Raw genomic sequence first — 21,929 nt, forward strand, 5'->3', positions numbered from 1 at the left:
GTTGGAAGTTAAAAATCTTATAAGTTATAGAAAAAATTTAAAAAATTCAAATCATAATTTTTGGGGTTAAAAATCGTCACAAATTATAGGAATTTTTTTTTTGGACGAAAATCCATTTCTTTTCGAATGCACAAGCTCACCTTCATCACTAAACACCAACATCAAAACCATGAACCTGAATTGCACCTCAACCACTAGTTCACCATCATCACCACACCTCAACCAAATAGCCACCATCTCCAACCCCCAAATCAACTACAATCAGAAAATGATTGTGGAGTGTCACATGGAGAAGGAGGCTTTTTGGTGACATTCGTCGAACCCCTTTGTGTTCTCCCATATCGCCACGAAGGAGCCAAGTTGGGTGGGTATACAACTTTCAAAGGACACAAGTCGAGTTGGACTTTTACACGATATGGTTAACTGAGACCAAATGGGTGAGGATGATATCGTTGAGTGTCAAGGTTGAGCAAGCAACCTTGATGAGGAGGAAGTCTCCATCGAAGGTTGTTGTGGAGGTGGGAGAAAAAGAGGCTGAAAGGGTTCAATGGAGTAGAAACGGAGAAGGTAGAGGCAGAGGTCATGGCCAAATTAGAGAGAGAATGAGAAGTGTGACACTCTCTACCCCGACCTATATATATATATATATACACTAGTAAATAAAATCACATGAGTAAAAGATTCACATTCATTTCAATTACCAAATAAAACTTATTAAAAACATATTCGGCTCAAAATAAGGTCGTCAAAATTTACAAAAATATTTTGTTAAATCAGTAAGGTAAAATAAAATAGACTAACATCATAAAATTAATATAAAAACTTATGTCCCAAGGTCACATCTTATCAGAGCGTTGTGTTTCGACGTCTTTCAGCACAATATTTCTTAAAGCAGTTCACCTAGTCATCTGCTCCCCCGAACACAAAGTTCAAGATCATCACAGGATTCAAACACAAACAGCAAACCGGGAGTGAGTTATCACATTCCTAACTACTAGAGAGAAACAAGATGACTAGATATACATATCATATAAACAAAATAAAACTTAAATATAACTCACATAATTTCACCACTTTGTCATTCAAAATTCACCTTTCAATCATCAATCACATTTTTCAATCATCAATCACATTACACAAGAATCACACACTCCGATCAAGACATAATAACATATCAATTTCATAATAAACAATTAGCAAGCATATGCAACAGTTATGCTAAGACTTAATCCTATATGCAATGTGGTACCATGTCAGTGAAAAACCACCATGGGACGCTTAGGAGTACATAACAAGACACACCACACAATGGGTTTGTCAGGTCACTCTCGCTAAGCAAGATCATAGGGAGACCAGTCAGGGTCACGATGTTTTGCGAGAATGCTCTAACCATATGAAATCAGCATAGGCTTAAAGAAGCACTCAAACTCGGCGACCTCACAGCTCACAATACTATTATTGTAACATCAAGTGTTAAACACATCCACTTATTCACAACCAAATATCACACCCACAATTTAACATCTCATAACATTCTTAATGATATTCATAAGATACAACATATACATGTTCATCAAATCTAACCATAATATTCTCAAACTCCAACACTTAATAATTTTTGGAATCATACTATAACAACTCTACAATATTATTTACATAAAATATTAATATAATTAAATATATAACTAATTCTATATATATAAACTAGCATACATCATATTGGATCACGAATTTCAGAGTAAGCTTTCAATGCACAAATTCTAAATAATTATATGAACACTTTGGTCAATTTCAATTATGATATTAATTTTAAAATATAAAAAAATCTAAAAAAGCATGAAAAAGAGAAAATACAAAATCAATATCTCACTCTAAATTTCTCCTTACTTTATTTTATCAATTCATGCTAATTAGAAAATGCTCGATTTATAGGATTCACACTCAACACAATAGCATATCAATTTCACAACAATTGGTTTGTCAAACATATATAATTCACAATTATAATTATAAGGATAGAATAAAAAATGACGGGAACACCCCAAAATCCATTCCAATTGATACTCTAAGGATCCCTACATATGTTCTCACTAATCCCAATTGTGAATAATTCATCCCTTACCTCTAAGCGGACTCACGTGTCTTTTGAAAGCGATAGCGGCATCTCTAGCAAGTTCTTAAGATTTCTCAATTTTTTCCTCTAGTTGCTCTAATAGGGTTTCCAAACGTTAGAGAAAATGAGAAGAGATTGAAGTCTCCATTTGTACTGTCCTCGTGCGATTCCTTTTTCTCCCTACATCAATATTCTTTCGCAAATCACAACGGTGAAAGTTTGAGCAATTGAATTTCGAACAACATATCAAAATTTCATGACAATCCAACGGTTAACGAAACCAGGATTGTAGTTTTACCGAGAAAGCTCTAGGTTTCTGCGGGAAAGGAAAATGGTACAATGTGAAGGGTATTTATCTTAGTTCAGACGCAATATCGAAATTCCCAACGGTGAGAATGCTCAGAATTGGGTTGCGAACATACTGTTTAAATTTCACGACAATCTAACGGTGAATGAGTCCGACATCGTCATTTTTCTGAGTCATGTTTGATGGCATGCGGGAAAAAGAGGGTTTTGGGGGAAGAAGAGAAAAAAACTGAAGGAAAAAGGAAACATCAATCTGACCTAACATCGTTATTTATACCTAAGATACACATAACTTATTATTACTCTATTTTTTTTTTTTAATATTTTATAAAAAAGAACTCTATTTTATTCCCTATCAAATGAATAAATCAAATGTCTTTTTTTTTTCCCTTCAAATCATTATTTCTCATTATTTATTTATTTATGAAAATCTGATCATTTTTTCTAAAACTCTATTTATTTAGAAATAAAAACTCTTTTTAAATTGGCTTACCAAAATTGGAATGTTACAAGAAATGAAATTGACTTTGTGATAAAAGATTTTCTTTTTACTAAAAGGTTTTTCTTAAAAAGGAATACAATTATATACCCTTCGCAAGGTTCATAGATCGTTGCTTCGTTCTATCTCCTGATATAACTTTGGTTTTTAAGTTTCAAACTGCTTGCTTGTCTCCATCTTGTTTTCGGAAAATTTGCAAAAAGATATTGTAGAACACAATTGAACCTTCTTCTTACTTCTTGTCTTTACATTAGTGTTGGATCATGAGGATTAAGAAGACAAGAGTAAAAAACATAGAAGTAAATTAAGCACCACATCAAAACCAACACTTTTAAGGCATTAGGTATCCTTGCCACTTATAGCTCAATTTGTCAATTCTTCTTATCTAATGCGGGACTTTTCCCTCCCAGTTGACACCCTCAACATCCATTACTATTAAACTTTATTTTGTCATTGACTCAATTAGAATACCCACTGAGAGGAGTTAATATTAACTATACAACCATAGACAATCAATAATGTTTTATTTAAATTTAAGTCAAACCATCTATTTTAATTGTGCTGTCAAGAATATTATGACCAACACATAGTTGTGGTGCGGTGACTAGTATTACCTGAATTTATTATCAAGTTTTAGGTATAGATGGGTGTACGAGACAACATATGCATAAACTAATTTATAAAAGTCCTATCATTAACTTCTTCAAAAAGCTAATTTTTAATATATACATAAGCTAATTTTAATCTATGGGTAAGCTTCTTTTATTTTTTCTTATTTTACCTTAAAGGATGAGAATCCATTTGACCGGAAGAAGTACAATCTCATAAGGATCATCCTAAGACTATATTAATGCAACTACATTTGGAACACTTTATCGTACTATGACGACTATCTGACATTATGTTTGAAGATTATTTCATCTTGTTGAACATTCCTCCATGATCAAACAAAAACGATCAATGTCCAAAAGCATAGCAATCTCAGGCATCGTGCTGTGATTTTCTAGGGATTATCTATCTATCTATCTATCTCCATCTACTTATATATCTATCAAGATTTTGGATGTGGTTAGTTTATTAGAACATCGCAATCACATTTATCTAAAAGTGTGAAACTGCATCATATTCAACAAAAGTCGTTAATACAACAGATAAATCATTAAACAACATTTGAAAAAGATACGAACTTAACCGTTTGTCCCTATATATCCATCCTCTTCCCCATTCTAAAAGAGTTAAGAAATATATAAGCTTATAAATGTCATAGGGGAAGATGATTTCTCCTGGCCAGATATTCAGTGGCTTACAAACCGTGCCAGGAAAGAGGTTTCCTTGTAGTTTGGAAAAGAAGGATATGAACGATAAAGAAGACACTGTTTATGACAATTGACAAGTATTACTTACATTACACGGTTGAACAGTCACCACAAACATACTGAGATACCACCTTTCTCAATTGCAACTTCAAACTAGTGGGGAGAAAAATTTAAGAAAAGAATATCAGCAAAATACAAAATATACAAACTTTTACTATAATTACTTCAACTGTTTTATCATTTCCAACTGCTGCAAGGTATTTTGTAATACATGTAGAATATGAGGTGCCTACATTTATCTCGAAATTGCAACAACTGCACATTTCATTTCATCCCCTCCCCACTCGCACCCCCTAGAAGAAAAAAGAAAAGAAAAGAAAGATTTTGACCACTGCAGACTAACAGGAGCATTTTTAATTCCCTATTTAGTCCAGAGTAGTGGAAAATTATATAATTTTGGAGCCTTTGGATCCTATATAATTTAACTGACAAAGCTGATATATTGGTTGATGTAGAGGAAAGAAAATTGTATCATATTTCTGGATTTGGTTTCTCTAAAGTGAATCTTTACTTTACAGAGAAAAGTAAGTCTCAACCATTGATGAAAAATGAACAGTTGGTATCACTCGTGCATAATAAATCATGGATTTGTTAAAGTTTAACAACTCCTTAATTTTCTCATCAACAGTTGAGGTCCCTTACTTTGCTCTATAAAGTGAATTACTCACTCTATAAGGGTCAAATATCATTTTTTTCAATATGGAAAACTTCCAGTCAATCGGATATGGTCAAGGGTCCTTCTAAGTCCATACTTAGCCACAGCCTGGTTACCCTCTCTGAATCCATCTCCATAAGCTGCTGAGCTATCTGACTCAATCTGGTGTTTGAAATACTTACCAAGTTTCTTCTCAAAGTCGGAACGTTTACCCTTCTTTGATGATGAAGAGGACGAAGGTGATGAAGAGGATGAGGAAGATGAAGATGATGATGACGATGATGCACCTTCATCCCCAGTGCCAGGAATAATCTCTGATTCTAACCACATATGAGCCAAGACTTGGCAAATTCCCTCTTCAACTTCTGGCCTCAGATTGCCATAGCCTGCCATAACCCCACAAATTTGTCCAACTTAACACTATGAAATGAAAATACAAAGTTTCTACATGGTATTGATAACAGGAAAGCTGATAGTAGTATAGTACCTTTAAGTCTAAGCCATGCATGCATCATTTCGTGGGCCAGGATTGATCCAGTCAATAACCTATGAATATAAAATCTTGAATTATATCCATTGAATTCCATATGCAAACACTATAGATTATGAAAATAGATGGTATCAGAAGGATACCTAGGAAGGCCATACAAAACAAGTATGGCTGTCACTTCACAACGACGGACCAGCCTAAAAGGCTCAGTTATCATATCTATGAGCTGGTATCCTGCTCCTATCCTTGGTCTCCTTAAAATCTGGAATTACAAAGAAACAAATAAAAGCCACTGCTTGATCAACCGATATATTTTATATGAGAATTAAAATCATCATAAGACTGAAATTCACAAGAGATCCCTACAGTGGGAATAGTTTGCTCTTCAGACAAGCAAAGTCCTCTCGTTTCAGGTAAGTGGTGATGACCCTACATTCAAAGCAATGCATAATTAGAACAATAGAAGGGATATGATGTAAAGAAGAGAAATAAAAGGCAAAATTCAAGAATGGAAGTTGAAAACATTAACACTTACATTCTTCTCTCCCTCCATAGCCTCGTTCAGTGCTTGTCTCTCAACCAAAAGCATTGGAACTTGCTGCTCTATCTTCATATGTAAACCTTCATAAAACTCTTGTATTTCCACATAGAGAGGTTGGCATTCATGAGTATCCATGATAGCTGAGTCAAGACACTCCAGACACAGCTTTCGACCATCATCAAGCAACAGATACTTGGTATCCACTGACTGCACTGATTGGAAAGTTTCATATGAAAAGGAAACAAACAAAAACAAAGAAAGGAGTGAGATATTGTTGGTAACAACAAACGATGAAATGTTTTGCTAGCTGATATAACTGACCTCCATTCTTTGACAGCTACAACAACGAGGAGTACCATCACCCTCATGCGATGGACAATATTTTTGTCGCCAGAAAGGATGTGCTCTATACTCAATGAGGCCAGCTGAATTTGGTGGGATCTGAATTGAACAAAAATTGATCATTCAATTGCGCTGTATATCTATAACTAGCAAAATTGAAAGAACAAAATAAAGCGGACAATTTGTAATTCAAAAAGGAGGGAAGGGAACGACAACATGTTCACCCTGATGAATTAGAGGGGTTTGACTTGTACTTTTCTGAATTTTTATTTTATTTTATTTCCCTTACACTCCTTGTGATTAAAAGCTCTGGGCAAAATATAATTTCATCAATGAAATACTAGCCAAACTTCTTCAATCAACATTTCAAGGAATTCCAAAGTAGCATTGTCCCACCTATTAATAGTAGCATTCGTAGGAAATGAAATTTTTTTGATCTAGATTAGAAAACAGAATGGTTTCATTTGCAATTTTCTTGAAATATGACATTTTAACGTCTCTCTAGTTTCTCCAATTATGTTGAATGAATGAGTATATGTCATAGCTCAAGAACAGGCTTATTTTAGCCATGCAACATATTGATATAAACTTAAACATGCATAGCCAAAAAGTCGTAGATCTCAGAGCAATTTTGAACAAAGTGTAAAATGATTTTAACTTGGAGTAGCTGTTCCACAATTTCTTGAAAATCATAAGCCAATTATTAAAATATAAGAAACCTAACAAACCTATATTTGGCCCATGAAGGGATCTAGGCCAATTATTAAAATTTAAGAAGTAATCAAACATTCAAACTTATCTGAGCCATCAAAGGCATGCATGACATGATATACCTCTGCAGAACATTCTCAAGTACTATTCTGATTTCTGGACTTATTAAGTATATTTGAGAACAGCTCAATATCAATGGTCTTCCTTGAAAATATATGTCGTAGTGAAATTTGTAATGCACATCAAAATTTTATAGAAACCATTGATCAAAGTCAAGCACATTGAACTGACTAAAAATCTGTAAGCAAAAACTGGCTGCTAGTACTTACAAATTTCTTGCAGACATCACATCTCGGATGATGCAACTCCTTATAGCAGGATTTATGATAACGGCGATTTCCAGACATGGAAAACTGTAAATGAATAAGGATTTAAGCATTATTTTCATTCGTATTGACCTCAAAAAATTAAGGTAAAGAAAGTTAAAGATCTTCATCTATAAATTCCAGAAGAATGTTTAAACGTGTTATAAAATTGAGTTTCATGAAGCATGTAGCAACCAACACAAGACTCTAACCTCATAATCAGTGATTGGAAGTTTGCAAGCATGGCAACAAAAACATTCTGGATGCCAATAACCTCCCATGCAACTCAAAAATCTTCCATGGCCAATCTCGGAATTGCAGCCAGCACAGATTCTGCAAGCACATTTCCCAAGAACCAGTTTTAGCCTCTGTTTTATAAGTAAAATTCAAGAATTTATGAAAAGGAAACATTATAAATGTCTTCTATCTTGATCCGTGCTTTTGTCACTAAGGTGAATAGTTCAATTTTCTTATGGTGAGCACATAAAAACTCCCAAGATGGCTAGATATTTATTATATTCACAAGTGCTAGCAAGTTACCATAAATATGACACTAATTGACCCCGATATCAAATGTTTTAAAGGGCTCTCCTTGCATCATTTTCATTTAATTGAATGAAGGCAAAAGGTCAACAATCTTTAGTCTACATATCTAAATTTCTGATATTAACTAAGCATAATTCAGAATTCATAAAGAAGTTTTGAAACATTATCAATTTGGACAGACTTTTTTACCTGCAAGCATTCCATTAAAGCAATTTTACATATGAGGGCAATCATTTGTCTCCCTTTATTTATAACAACTAGTGAAGTTTAGCATCAGTGTCAGATTGAGGAGGAGAACTAATATTCTACAGATAAGATGTCAACTTTCCCACAGGTACCTGTATACAGGTGGGAATAAGTGTGCAAAAGGTTGAAATAAAGAATCACTGTCAGATCGAGGAGGAGAACTAATGCTCAAACTTTCTTGAATTGCCCTGGCAAGTTGTTCATCTTCCTCAAGTTGAACTTCATCAAGATGTTTGTCTTCATCCTGTTGAATTTTAGCATGATGGTCATCTTCATCTTGCTGAACTTCAACACATTCAGCTTCCTCGTCACTAAGTGGACACAGTTCATCATCTTCAGATTCAGAGTCGTCCTCTGGGGTTTTGTGAGGCAAAACATAAGGCCTTTTTAAATACTTTAGCAGGGGAAAAACCAAGAATCAATTACCAAACACATGTTTACCAAATGGAATTTCAGAATTTCTTTAATGTACACTAACCATGTGAAAAATATATTTAGTACTTCGATTTTCAACTAATGCAAAGCACCAGAATCAACAAATTCTGATAATTCTGGTGAACAGATTCAGATTACAGTTTATTCGAGAGACTTGATCAATGACACCATAGTAAAACATTATTTAAGAATGAAGAAGACACTAAGATGGACATAAAAAGAAAGGCCTGTATGTAAGAACTTAATAAATAAATATGCATTTTTCTTAGAATATACATTTTAGTACCACATACACTGAAATCCTGATTGTACCAAAAAGTTGCATAAAGCAGCAAATGAACTTTAACTACCCATTAGAAAAGGCACAAATCTCACCAATAACTTTTTTCCCTTTCTGATCTGCCTCTGAAAGAGAGAGTGCTATGGCCCGATCAATTTCTTCTTTCTCAATATCCATCAAATCATCCTGCACTCAGTTTAGAACTATTACAATTCACAACTTCAGACCAATTCTGAAAGGAACTAGTACTATGTTGTGTTCACGCTATTATCATGCTAGAAAATGACATAATAAGCTGTAACACTGGTCAATTTTTTACTAGAAGCAGAAAGTGTGATTACCGCTGAACAATCATGATTTTCTGATATTCTGTCATCTTCATATTTCCCATGATATCTTCCTCCTGAAGATTTACGGTTGGATCCCTTAAGCAACTTAGTAAACCAACCCATGCAATACTATTTGTGGCAGGTTGGCAAAACCTCTTCCTGAATTAAAACCCCAAGTAGGTAAGCAAATATACTACAAATTACACAGAAGGAAATTCCACAGATTAATTAAGCATGTCAAAACACTACAAGTAAGACCTCAAGTTCAATCATCATAAGTAGCATGATCCTCTCTCTAGAATTATATAAAATTAAAGCATAATACACAAACATATGTACTAGAAAAACATGCTGTGATCCCAAAAGTGTTACAATCCAGTGCTATTTGTGGTACTACTTATTAGCATTGCAAGGCAAGAAATAGGCAACATGAACAACAGATGGATCATGGAATATAAAAACCATATCACCTCTTATTTTGGGAATCACATGTTACCCAGTTTCACAGGTCCTCAACAGTCAGATAAACTTGGGAAAATGAATAAAAAAAGAGACGGTAGAGGATAGTATATAAAAGATTAAATGAAGAGAAAGAATATGCATGACTCATAAGGTATAACTTGTAAAAAAGCTTTGCTATATCTCTAATTCACAAGGAAGAATTGCCATGATGTTCTTCTGAAGACAATTTGAAAACTCAAGAAAGATTATAATCCAATCAGCGGGATATTTGTGCCAATGATAAAATAATGTTAAAGTTTCTTTCATTAGCAGAATCAATCAACCAATTCTGAAAGTAAGGAAATAAGAAAAACATTGAATTTCACATCAAACATACGAGTTAGCTCAAATATCTTCAGTTCTGCAGCACCCAATATGCTCTTTCTTTTGTGTCATTTTTTTTCCCTTGAAGCAACGCCCTATAGGGCTTGATAATGAATGGACTCAAATTGAATTTGCTCCAAGAGAAATTCAAATTATATCACATGCATAAAAAGAAACACCTTCCACCAACCCCACCGCCCATATTGTTGATTGTAAATTGAAAACACCGCAAGCATAAAAGCCCCCAACCCAGAAAGATAATATCAATATTCTAGACCAGACAGGAACAAAAGGACGAAAAGAAAGAGACTTTATGTCAGAAAGACAGAGAAGATAAGATACCTTAAAGAGATTATGAATCAGCAGAGAGACAAGTTAAGGAATCAGATGAATCCCAGTTCAAGTACACTTTTTTTTCTGAATTCTGATTCTCATTTACACACATAGTCAACCACACAGTAATAGCTCTCTCTCTCTCTCTCTCTGTTATGTGATTCTGGGAATAGCTTTTTGAGTGAAAAGAGTGAAAAGGGGAGTACTTGGATCACACGCAAATACAGGGAGGCCAAAAGGGATAAATAAAAACTCCAATAGTGGAATCTTTTAAGAAGGCGATGAGTGAATGTATTTTATTTACATTCCTTTTTTTTTAAACACACACACACACCAGAAAAGACGGATTGGAAGGTAGATATGGAGAATCAGAAGAAGCAGTTGAGGTTCAAATTCAATGTCACTGTTTACTCTGGCATGTGGGGTCCTCTATCATTTTTTTCTGCTACATTCCACCAAATGTCAATAGCAACGTGAAGTATATAAAACTTTTCGGTAGCTTCTTTCACATGGGAGAGTGGGGAGGGTGAAAGATAGAGTTTTTGTTTTATCTTGGTGACAAAGCCTGGCAAATGTTACTGCCAGTTTTGGGTGTTCATGCGTTGTGTTAGATTAATTACAGCTCGATTCTTATTCCATGAAATTTTAACAAGGTTATTTTTTTAAAGTCACTATCTTTTTTTTAGAGTACTTATATTTAAATATCCACAAATTATAAATACTTAGTTGATATTTTTGTTTTCTTTTTATATTTCTCTTTCTATTAATTCATATCACTTACACTTTATTTTTCTCTTTTTCTCTTAAGATGTCAAATAACACATATGTAAATATGTATTTATGTACATGTATTGTTTTTTTACTCATAAAAATAACTCATGTTCAATCCACTGAGTGATCAAAGAGACACTGTCTATCTTTCATGTTGGATTTTTATTTTTTTTTTGGTATTGATCTTTCATGCTGGATAACAAGGTTATTTATTTGAATTTGAATTAATTAATTTGATTAACACTTAATAATGCATGAGATTTTTTTAAAAAAAATCGGCAAACATAATAATATAAATAATAAAAGGATACTAGAGGTACCAAAAATTACAAAAGGCACGAAAGTAAGTTAATATATCGGGTTATGCAGTATATAGAACATGTAGATTAGATATTGGAAAACCCGGTTAAGTTACTGCACCCAAGGCGCCACAAAGATCCAAATAGCAAAAGCATATTGCAATACAATGCAAACAAAACAAAACCACCCAACAAAGCCTTCGGTTGTAGCATCACCAATTGAAATATGCAGCTCCTCCCTTAATGCATGTTGGTTAGGTTAGAACAAAGGAGAATGTGGATGAAAGTTTGAAAAAAAAGAAAGAAAAAAAAGATTTCAAGTCCCACATCATTTCCTCAACTTTTCTTTTTCCCTCTCATATTTCAGCCGATGCATTTCCGACAAACTTCTCTCTCTTTCTTTCTGTCGCTCTAAAAATTTCGGTTGGCTATTAGAGTGACTTTTCAAGTCATATTTTCGGTTGGCTATAAGAGTGACTTTTTAAGTCATATTTTTGGTTGGCTATAAGAGCGACTTTTTAAGTCATAATTTCGGTTGGCTATAAGAGTGACTTTTTAAGTCATATTTTTGGTTGGCTATAATAGTGACTTTTCAAGTCATATTTTCGGTTGGCTATAATAGTGACTTTTCAAGTCATATTTTTCGGTCGGCTATTAGAGTGACTTTTCAAGTCATATTTTTCGGTCGGCTATTAGAGTGACTTTTCAAGTCATACAAGAGGGTGTAATTCTAGAAAAGATTCCCTCAATGCAGTGGGAATCTTATACAGTGATCTGGGCTGTTTTATCCTGGGGACTTCGTGGTTGATAGTCTGCTTGCACATTTTTTGGCAGTGCCACGAAACGTCTTAAAGAAAGCGAAATTGTCCGCGACTCAACCAGTAATTTTTTCGGTTTGCCATAAACTATTATTCCAACAATTTTAAGACGTTTTCGGCTCTGCTATGGCTACCGTAGATATTACTGGCTCGAACAACAATGACCTCAACAAACCTTTTAGGTTTGAAGGGTATCATTTCAAACGTTGGAAACAAAAGATGATGTTTTCTATGAAAAAAGTTGCCTATGTTTTGAACACTGATATTCCAGTGATTCCTAAAGATGCTGAGAAGGAAATAAAGGATAAAATGACTATGGAATTAGCTCTTTGGAATGAAAATGATTGCCTATGCAATAATTTCATTCTGAATGGGTTAGCTGATGATCTCTATGATTATTATAGTCCATATAAGTCTGCCAAATTAGTTTGGCTGGCTTTGGAAGAGAAGTATGATACTAAGGAAGCTGGGACTAAAAAGTATGCTATTAGCCGCTACCTCAAGTATCAAATGACTGATGATAAATCAGTAGAGTCTCAATCCTATGAGATACATAAAATTGCTCAAGAGTCATACATAGTTGTGATAACTAAGATTAATATGATTGAAGGATCAGATGGATGGTGGGTAGACACTGACGCCTCTCGTCATGTCTACTATGATCGTGTTATGATTAAAACATACACGAATGTTGAAAATAAGAAAGTGTTGCTGGGAGATTCCCACACCACTACTGTTGCTGGAACTGGAGATGTTGAAATGAAGTTTACCTCTGGAAAGACTTTGATTCTCAAAGATGTGATGCATACTCCAGAGGTGAGAAAGAATCTGGTCTCTGATTTTCTTTTAAATTAAGGAATAGTGGGGCTACTTCATCTAGTCATCTTTCTGCTATTAGTAGTGAAAATCATGCACAACCAGAACCAGATATAGAGCCTCGAAGAGGTAAGAGAGCAAGAATTGCTAAAGAGTATGGGCCCGATTATATGACTTATACATTAGAGAAGGATCCATCAAACCTCCAAGAAGCTTTGTCTTCTTTGGATGCTGACTTGTGGCAAGAAGCCATTAATAATTAGATGGATTCTTTAGAATCTAACAAGACCTGGCATTTAGTAGACTTGCCTCCTGGCTGCAAACCTATTAGATGTGAAATCATTGTTGTGTAACAACTTTGATATGAAAGACCTTGGAGAAGCAAGTGTAATTCTTGGTATTAAGATTACTAGGTCAAAAGAGAGAATTTCTCTGGATCAATCTCACTACATTGAGAAGATCTTAAAGAAATATGACTACTTTGATTGTAAACCTGCTAGTACAACATATGATCCAAGTGTAAAACTGTTTAAGAACACTGGTGAAGGTATACGACAAACTGAGTACGCAAGTATCATTGGTAGCCTTAGGTATGCCACTGATTGTACTAGACCCGACATAGCCTATGTTGTGGGATTATTATGCAGGTTTACCAGTAGACCTAGTAAGGAGTATTGGCACGCTATTGAAAGGGTAATGAGGTGCCTTAAAAGAACCATAAACCTTGGATTACATTATAAAAGGTTTCCCGCTGTACTTGAAGGATACAGCAATGCAGATTGGAACACTCTTTCAGATGATTCCAAAGCAACCAGCAGCTATATATTTAGCATAGCTGGTGGGGCTGTTTCTTGGAAGTCAAAGAAACAGACTATCTTAGCTTAGTCCACTATGGAATTTGAGATGATAGCACTAGCAACTGCTAGTGAGGAAACAAGTTGGCTGAGAAGCTTACTTGCAGAGATTCTGTTATGGGAAAGACCGATATCAGTTGTGTTGATCCATTGCGATAGTACCGCGGCTATTGAAAAAAAAATTGAGAACCATTATTACAATGGTAAGAAACGACAGATACATCGTAAGCACAACACTATTAGAGAATTACTCTCAACAGGAGCTGTTAGAGTGGATCACGTACGCACTGATGATAATTTAGCAGATACTTTGACGAAAGGATTAGCTAGAGAGAAAGTCCATTACACTTCTAAAAGAATGGGACTATTGCCCTTACTGCAATGATCATTCATGATGGTAACCCGACCTAAATGACTGGAGATCCCAGGAACTAGGTTCAATGGGTAATAACAAGTTATGAAGTGATATGAGATGAACATGCTATTATAAGTGAAAGCAGCATGATTCCTGAAGTAACAAGAGGATGAGTTATGAAAAAAAAAATCGTAATTCTTAATGAGATCTATACTCTATGTTGAGTGGAGTACCTAGGCTACAGGAGTACTCTTGATAGACTCACCTATGTGAATGTTGAAGTGGGGGCCGCTTCATATGAAATTTTGGGCAAAAATTTCTAGAGCGTTCACTATACCGGGATAGACGTGCATGACCTTTAACGCACGGGCTTTATAGAATACACCTATGAAAAGGTTGTGTGTGGTTTGATGTCGGAGATAGAGTTCAAGACTTCGAGTCACTCTAGTAAAATCTAAATCTTACTCACTATGCAAAGGTTCAAGTTGTATGACACCTTTGTTTATGCACAATTTTATGAAATCCTCGAAAATTTTCTTTTCAAATTTCAAGTGGGGGATTGTTAGAACAAAGGAGAATGTGGATGAAAGTTTGAAAAAAAAAAGAAAGAAAAAAAAGGCTTCGAGTCCCACATCGCTCAGGATAAACACTTGAATAGTGTTTCACTCCCTATATATAGAGAGCTCATTTCTTCATTTTTCTTTGCCCCAGTTGAGAAGCATTTCCTCAACTTTTCTTTCTCCCTCTCATATTTCAGCCGATGCATTTCCGGCAAACTTCTCCCTCTTTCTTTCTGTCGCTCTAAAAATTTCGGTTGGCTATAAGAGCGACTTTTTAAGTCATAATTTCGGTTGGCTATAAGAGTGACTTTTTAAGTCATATTTTTGGTTGACTATAATAGTGACTTTTCAAGTCATATTTTCGGTTGGCTATAATAGTGACTTTTCAAGTCATACAAGAGGGTGTAATTCTAGAAAAGATTCCTTCAGTGCAGTGGAAATCTTATACAGTGATCTGGGCTGTTTTATCCTGGGGACTTCGTGGTTGATAGTCTGCTTGCACATTTTTTGGCAGTGCCACGAAACGTCTTAAAGAAAGCGACATTGTCCGCGACTCAGCCAGTAATTTTTTCGGTTTGCCATTAACTATTGTTCCAGCAGGTTATCATTAAGTCTTGGTTGAAAATGATGTTATTTCTCTTCCTCCATACAATGAGATAATCGCATACCATATCACATTCCAAAATTCCTTTTGAGCTTTTGTGTACCCCATAACACCATTTTGCCTAAAAAGAGCCTCAGTAGGGAGAGGGAGCAGTGGCAAAATCTGGGGCATTCCAAGCATACACCTTTTTCCAAATCAGAGATACCACCATGCACTAAGAGAATAGGTGTTGTGCTGATCCATTCCCCAAAGAACTAGTAAATCCGCTTAAGGTATGATGTTCCTTTTGTGTAGATTATCCTTTGTTGGGAGGCGGTTTCTCAAAAGATTCCAAAGAAGAAAAGAAACTTTATAAGGTATCTTCAACTGCCAAAGCCAAGGAAAAAATATCATTCACAACCTGAAAATAGATCAACCCGAGAGAAGCAAATAAGCTGACTTTGACGTGTAGCTTCCACAAGGGCTAGCTTTCCACAACCAAGAGTCTGTTATAACTTTGTGAATCCAAAAAGTGTCCAACAAGTGAAGTAAATGTTGGATTAGCTCCTTCTCCCACTTAAACCCTTCTCTCCTCAAGTAATCTCCCAAAGCCGAACATCATTACACCATCGTCCCATATGCCTAACACTAGCATATTTATTATCCGACAAAAGGAATAACCTATGAAACAAAGATGCCAAGTTTTGTCCATTCACCCAATCATCTACCCAAAATTTCATCTTCCCTCCATCATCGAGCTTCCACTCACTATCCTTATCGAACCACCTCTCACCATTTAGGCTTCCACACACTCTCTTTAAGTCCTTCCACCAAAAAGACTCCCTTGAAGAATTGCCTCCTCCCAAAAGCCCTCTCTACGCACCCATCATACTTTGATTCTAATACCTTAACCCACAACCCTTTTGTCTTGGTGGAAAAGTTTCCACCTCCATTTTTCCAAAAATGCCTCATTAAACAAAGCAATATTTTCACTCCTAAGCCATCACTCTCCTTACTAGAACAAATGTCCTCCCAACTAACCCAAACTACCTTATTATGTTCTTGATCCCCCCCTTCCCCCCACAAGAACCTTCTTCGGATAGCAATAAGTTTTTTACAAACCACTTCTGAAATTTTGAAAAAAGATAGAAAGAATAAAGGTAAAGAAGAGAGTATCGAGTTTATCAAGCAAACCTCCCGGCAAAGGAGATAAACTGTGCTTCCAAAGGGCCAACTTCTTAGAGAACTTTTGAATAATTGGTTCTCACATGTGCTCCTTCCTTGGATTTTCCCCAATGGGGATACCAATTAAGGTATACAAATGGGAAGGTAAGCAATCTACAATTCAAAAGTTCCACATATATTTCAATCACACAACTTTCCACTCCAGTAGCCCTGAAGCAACTTTTGAAAAAATTAACTCTTAGACCATAAGCCAATTCAAAGATCCTCAAAATGGTCTTGATAATCATGACATTTCTCACACTAGCCTCCCCCACAAAAATTGTATCATCAATGTATTGTAGAAGACTCACCTCACACCCTTTATTCCCAACATTGTACCCTTTAAACAAATTCAACTTCTTAGCTTACCTCATAAGTCCGCTCATCCCTTCTGCCACCAATATGAAAAGGAATGGAGCCAAAAGATCACCTTGACAGAGTTTCTTTGACACTTAGTTCAAGTGATAGAGTTCCATTAACAAGTACGAAAGTCCAACTAGAATCTAAACATCCATAAATTTACTTAGACCACTTGGCATCAAAACCCAACCTTTGCAACATATAAAGTAAAAACTCCCAAGACACCCAGTCATACGCTTTATCAAAATACACCTCGAATAAGAGACACTTCTTCCTCCTTTTTGCTTCCTCCACAACCTCATTGGCAACTAACATATTATGTAATAATTGTCTTCCACCAAGAAAAACACTTTGACTAGAATTAATTACCTTTCCTAATACTCTTCTCATTCTATTGGCTAGTAATTTAGCTAAAATTTTATACCTGCACCCAACAAGAGATCTAGGTCTAAACTTTGAGGATTAGCACATTTTGCAATCAACACAATAAAGGAAGAATTAGTATCTCTAGGAAGAACCCCATACTTGGGAAATTCCTTCAAGAATCTCAAGATGTCATTTTTCACCAAGTCCCGAAACTCTTTGAAGAAAAGGAAATTGAAACCATGTACGAGATAACATCACTCAATTCAATACATTATGATAATATACAAAGTTTTACATAATGAATAACTATATCATATAATTAATGAAGTTGTGAAACTAAAAATAATTTATATTTTTGGTGAAATTATTTCTTTGATTTCTTATCTTATTTTTAAACTTTTATTTGATATTTTATATTTATTATGTATTATTTTGATATGTCAAAAAATCTCATATCTCTAAAGAGTGAAGTTAATACTAATAGTATTTTATAAATACTTTCTTTCCTTAACTTAATAAGACGTGTTTTAAAGATAAATTATGACATTTACAAAGTGACAAAATGAATTAAAAATAGCTCATTATTAATATGTGACATGTATGTGCCACGAAATCAAAGAAGGCATTTAATGGACACGTTAGCATGTAAGATGGAGTTGGTAATTTCGCAAACATTGTAAACATAAATTACTCAGTACAAAATAAAGATAAGAGAATAAATTAAAATTGGAAGAGAAGATAAAGAAGACTAAAGGAACAATTTGTACCTATGTTTTATAATATATATTTTGAAACAAATAATATCAATATAATATATTATTATTATTATTAATTAGTACTCAACTATCAAAAGAAAATTCAAATTTAAGAAATATATTTAAGGGACTAGATCGGTTAAGGATGATTTGAAGTGTAAATTGAGTTTGTCATTAAAATATATCGTGTCTAATTTGTAGAACTTGAATACATAAATTTCTTTTTTTTCCTTATTGTTTCTTAAATTGAAAAATAATGAAGAAAAAACTAGTTGTAAATGAGTTACATCAGACATTCGGAAGTTTTAAAATTATGATATTACCATTAATTAATTTGAGAAGGACGACAAAAGAAATGAATACTTAATTCGCATATTTTTGGAACCTAATTAATCTATAATTGATTTTGGGGTTGACTACTTTTTGTTTATCTAATTTAGACAGCTATTGAACTTTGCAATGCACATGCACGATGCAACTTCCTGTATAAATGAAAGTGACATCTAAACTTTAAAGTGCTGAATGAAAGATAACCACGTCAAATGACTGAATTTTGATTTGCTTGTCCCCGCAACAATAATTTATGCAGATACAACCATACATCATGAGGTAACAGACTACAGATGTTTAATTATAACATTTGTCAGTTGGTCCGTTATAAAATGCGGAACATCTTACACAAAATTAGACATCTCATTGAGAAATTGTTTAATTGATATTTTTATATTAAATATACTAAAATCAAAATTTCATATGTATAACAAATTTTGAGGGAAAAATATATCAGTCACATATTATATGTCGCTGAATATATATATATATATACATATAAATTCAAATATTTAGCTAATTCTGGTTAAAAATGTGTGGCTAAAATTTAGTTATTAGTTTAAAATTAACAAATAAAAGAAAACAAGATTCTCTCTCACACACTTTGCATGTTTATATGATTGGGTTAGATGTGCTCATTGTAAGAGTAGATAATTTTCGGATAATGTTTGGGGACCTTTATGTGCCTATTAATATCCAGAGAGATAAAGAAATAGAAGAAAAAATTATAAGTATAATAAAAAATGAAGCAATAAAAAGAAAGAAATAAAGATATAATAAGTATTAAACATGTGACAAATGATTCAATTTCAGATTTATGCGTATGAAAAAATATCTATTGAAAAATGTCAACTCATTTAATTAATAAACCTCGACACCTTAAGGGATTAGTCCTTAATTTCCAATTGATGGATAAATAGGATTCGTAAAAAAAAAAAAAAGAAATAGAGACATAGGAAGCGTTAAATGAGTATTTTATGATAAGGATGTATTTTTGTATCATGATCCATAAATTTAAGTTTAGACCAAAAGGAAAAGAAAAAGAGAGTATATTAACTGCCTTACAAGTAATATGCCCAACATAATTTTTAATTGATTGACACTTGATATTATAAAACTTTTATATATTGTGCATAGAAATTAAACTAAAAAAAAGGAAGAAAGCTAAATAAAAATTATAATTAAAATCAAAACAATTTCACACTTTCTCCTTGTAATTATTGGTTATTACTTATTTGACATAGACAATGTATATATGAGATTCTTTTTAAATTACCGCTAGTATTCTTCATATGATCACTTGGACAACAAATTATGTTCTTCCTTCAAGTATTTAAGACAAGGAAAATGTTAGGAAAATATTTTTCGTCAAAACACACACGTACTGTGCATCATGTGAAATCCTGTTTTTTCATTTTATTTATTATTCAATTAATATATTTTTTTAAAATCCAACTGTTGAATGCTACTTTTGTGCGATTGGTGCATAGGATGTTTGTGCTAAATAGCAGCACTCTTTAAGACAATTGTATATCCAAAATTTAAACTGACCGCTAGTTAAACTAGCCAACTTTATGTTTGGAGGTATATATATTAGGAGTTGGGTGAATAATAAATTATATACTAACATATCACTATTTTTTTGTGTATAATGGCGATAACAAAGTTTGCATCTAGAATCTTGTACAAATTTCTCAAACTCCCTACCAATAGACCAATCCTATTAAGTTAACACATCACTCTTTAATTGTTAATTATTATAATTAATGATAAATCAATAATTTATCATCCAAGATGATTTTTTTTGTAACTTATAGTTTTATAACTATGTTTAATCAATTTGTGTCAACCATTTAAATATCAATTATTTAATTTGACGGGTTTTGTTTTAGGTGGTTGTAAGTTTTAATTTTTTTTATTTCCAAACTTAAATTTGAAAAAAAAAAACATGTTTAGATAAAAAGAGGTTGAAATGGTTTCTAAATAAATTTAAAATTATTTTAACTTTTGAAATGATTTTTCTAGTTTTAGTTTTAAGTTTATAGAAGTTGTTTTTGTCCCTTTTGACACCTTTATTCATCTTTCTTTACTTCCTATCAAATCTTCTTTACCTTTTTATCATTCTTCTTTGAGTAGGCAAAATGGGTTGGAACCAAAACCTACTCAATGAAATATAGGGTTTAAATTTTAAATTGAGCACCAAGTAATTTTGGACTTATAGTAGACATATATCCCACACAATTAATCCCTACAAAATGGACCTTCTTTAGGCTCAAACATCATTTTAAAGGTACACATTGAATTTAGATATTTTAACTCAACCTACTATAGCTCATGACCAACATCAAGCTTGCGACCAGTCCAGCCCAACCTATACATCAATTAAATGTAATAATTTTGCTTTAGATTTGAGCACAAATTATATTTAGTCTTTTTTAGTCCAATCTAATCATGCACCAATTTGGTCTTAGCTTGAATAAGCTTGTACAAATCAAGCTTTCAATGAGCTTGGGCCACATTTTAGAACCTTGAATAAAATCTAGGCTATTGTTTTTGCTTGGTTTGTTGTAGCTTGCAACTCACCACGTTGAGTCCATAAATAATATTACTCGACTTCGTTTGAAGAAATATTAGACTTAAATTTTAAATTTTGATCATAAATTAAGTTTGGGCCTTTTTTTTAGCCTGATCTAGGCTAGATCATAGCCTGTAAAAAAAGTTTGTGCAAACTAAATTCACAAACTGGGAACCTCATTTTAGAGTCTCAAATTGATCTATTTAAGTTTTTTTTACAATTTACATTGAGCTTGCAACTAGAGTGACCCGATTCATATTGATCTATTCATGCATTCATTGGGCTTGAGTTTCATTTTAAAAGCCCAAATTAAATCTAGACTTTTTAGTATAACTAGTATCAAGTCTTGCATTATCCCGTCCCATGAAATGTAGGCCCAAGTTTTTTTGGTTATTAGTTAAATTTATATTTTATATTTTTATTATTGTTGTCTATATAGTCTTACCAATTTGATTGTGGTTTATGCAAAGTGAATGTGAAAGAAAAAAGAATAACAAAGTCCATTTTCAATGCAAACTAAGTTAATCTAACTTGTTAAATTTGTAGGTCAATGCGAGTTGGGCACAAACAGACTCAACTCTAACCATTATCAGCCCTCAATTGTCACTGACAATCATTATTGTTATTGTTATTATCACATCCACTATTAATCAATTACCACCACCTTGTTGTCACCCGATCTATCCAATCGACCTTATAATCATCAGGATCATTACTAATAATCCACTATGTTGCAAATCAACCAGTAGCGGATCTAAGATCCAAAATCAGTGGGTGCAAATTATAAAAAAATAAAATTAGTGAGTTCAATTATATAAATATAAATGAAATAAAATATAAAAATATAATATTTTATTTACAAATTTGATGA

At 33.5% G+C, this 21,929-nt stretch overlaps 1 protein-coding gene across 3 annotated transcripts; it reads right to left on the reverse strand.

The window, feature by feature from the left end:
• Positions 1-4,418: 4,418 nt before the first annotated feature.
• On the reverse strand, positions 4,419-10,728 carry LOC114391023 (protein DA1-related 1-like). Of its 3 annotated transcripts, none has more exons than XM_028352012.1 (12): positions 10,402-10,728; positions 9,247-9,389; positions 9,001-9,091; positions 8,283-8,544; positions 7,611-7,731; positions 7,363-7,446; positions 6,302-6,421; positions 5,975-6,187; positions 5,806-5,868; positions 5,583-5,701; positions 5,437-5,495; positions 4,419-5,335 (listed from the first exon to the last, which is right to left on the reverse strand). In XM_028352012.1, the coding sequence occupies exons 2-12, from the start codon at positions 9,355-9,357 to the stop codon at positions 4,989-4,991; spliced, it is 1,590 nt and encodes a 529-aa protein (XP_028207813.1). In that variant the 5' UTR covers positions 9,358-9,389; positions 10,402-10,728; the 3' UTR covers positions 4,419-4,988. The 3 variants fall into 3 exon arrangements, with proteins under 3 accessions (XP_028207813.1, XP_028207812.1, XP_028207814.1); XM_028352011.1 differs by having other exon boundaries at positions 9,247-9,393; positions 10,402-10,727; XM_028352013.1 differs by lacking the exon at positions 10,402-10,728 and adding an exon at positions 10,073-10,197 and having other exon boundaries at positions 9,247-9,393.
• Positions 10,729-21,929: the final 11,201 nt, after the last annotated feature.

The sequence above is a fragment of the Glycine soja genome, chromosome 16 (assembly GCF_004193775.1).
Source record: "Glycine soja cultivar W05 chromosome 16, ASM419377v2, whole genome shotgun sequence".
In the NCBI taxonomy this organism is placed as follows: domain Eukaryota; kingdom Viridiplantae; phylum Streptophyta; class Magnoliopsida; order Fabales; family Fabaceae; genus Glycine; species Glycine soja.

What these genes read in the sequence shown, in the direction of transcription:
- LOC114391023 (XM_028352012.1), bottom strand. Translation starts at nt 9,357, where the DNA reads ATGGGTTGGTTTACTAAGTTGCTTAAGGGATCCAACCGTAAATCTTCA. An exon ending in GTAGCTGTCAAAGAATGGAG is followed by an intron (nt 6,188 to 6,301) that starts GTCAGTTATATC and finishes CAATCAGTGCAG; the next exon opens with TCAGTGGATACCAAGTATCT. An exon ending in AAGAGCAAACTATTCCCACT is followed by an intron (nt 5,702 to 5,805) that starts GTAGGGATCTCT and finishes TTGTAATTCCAG; the next exon opens with ATTTTAAGGAGACCAAGGAT.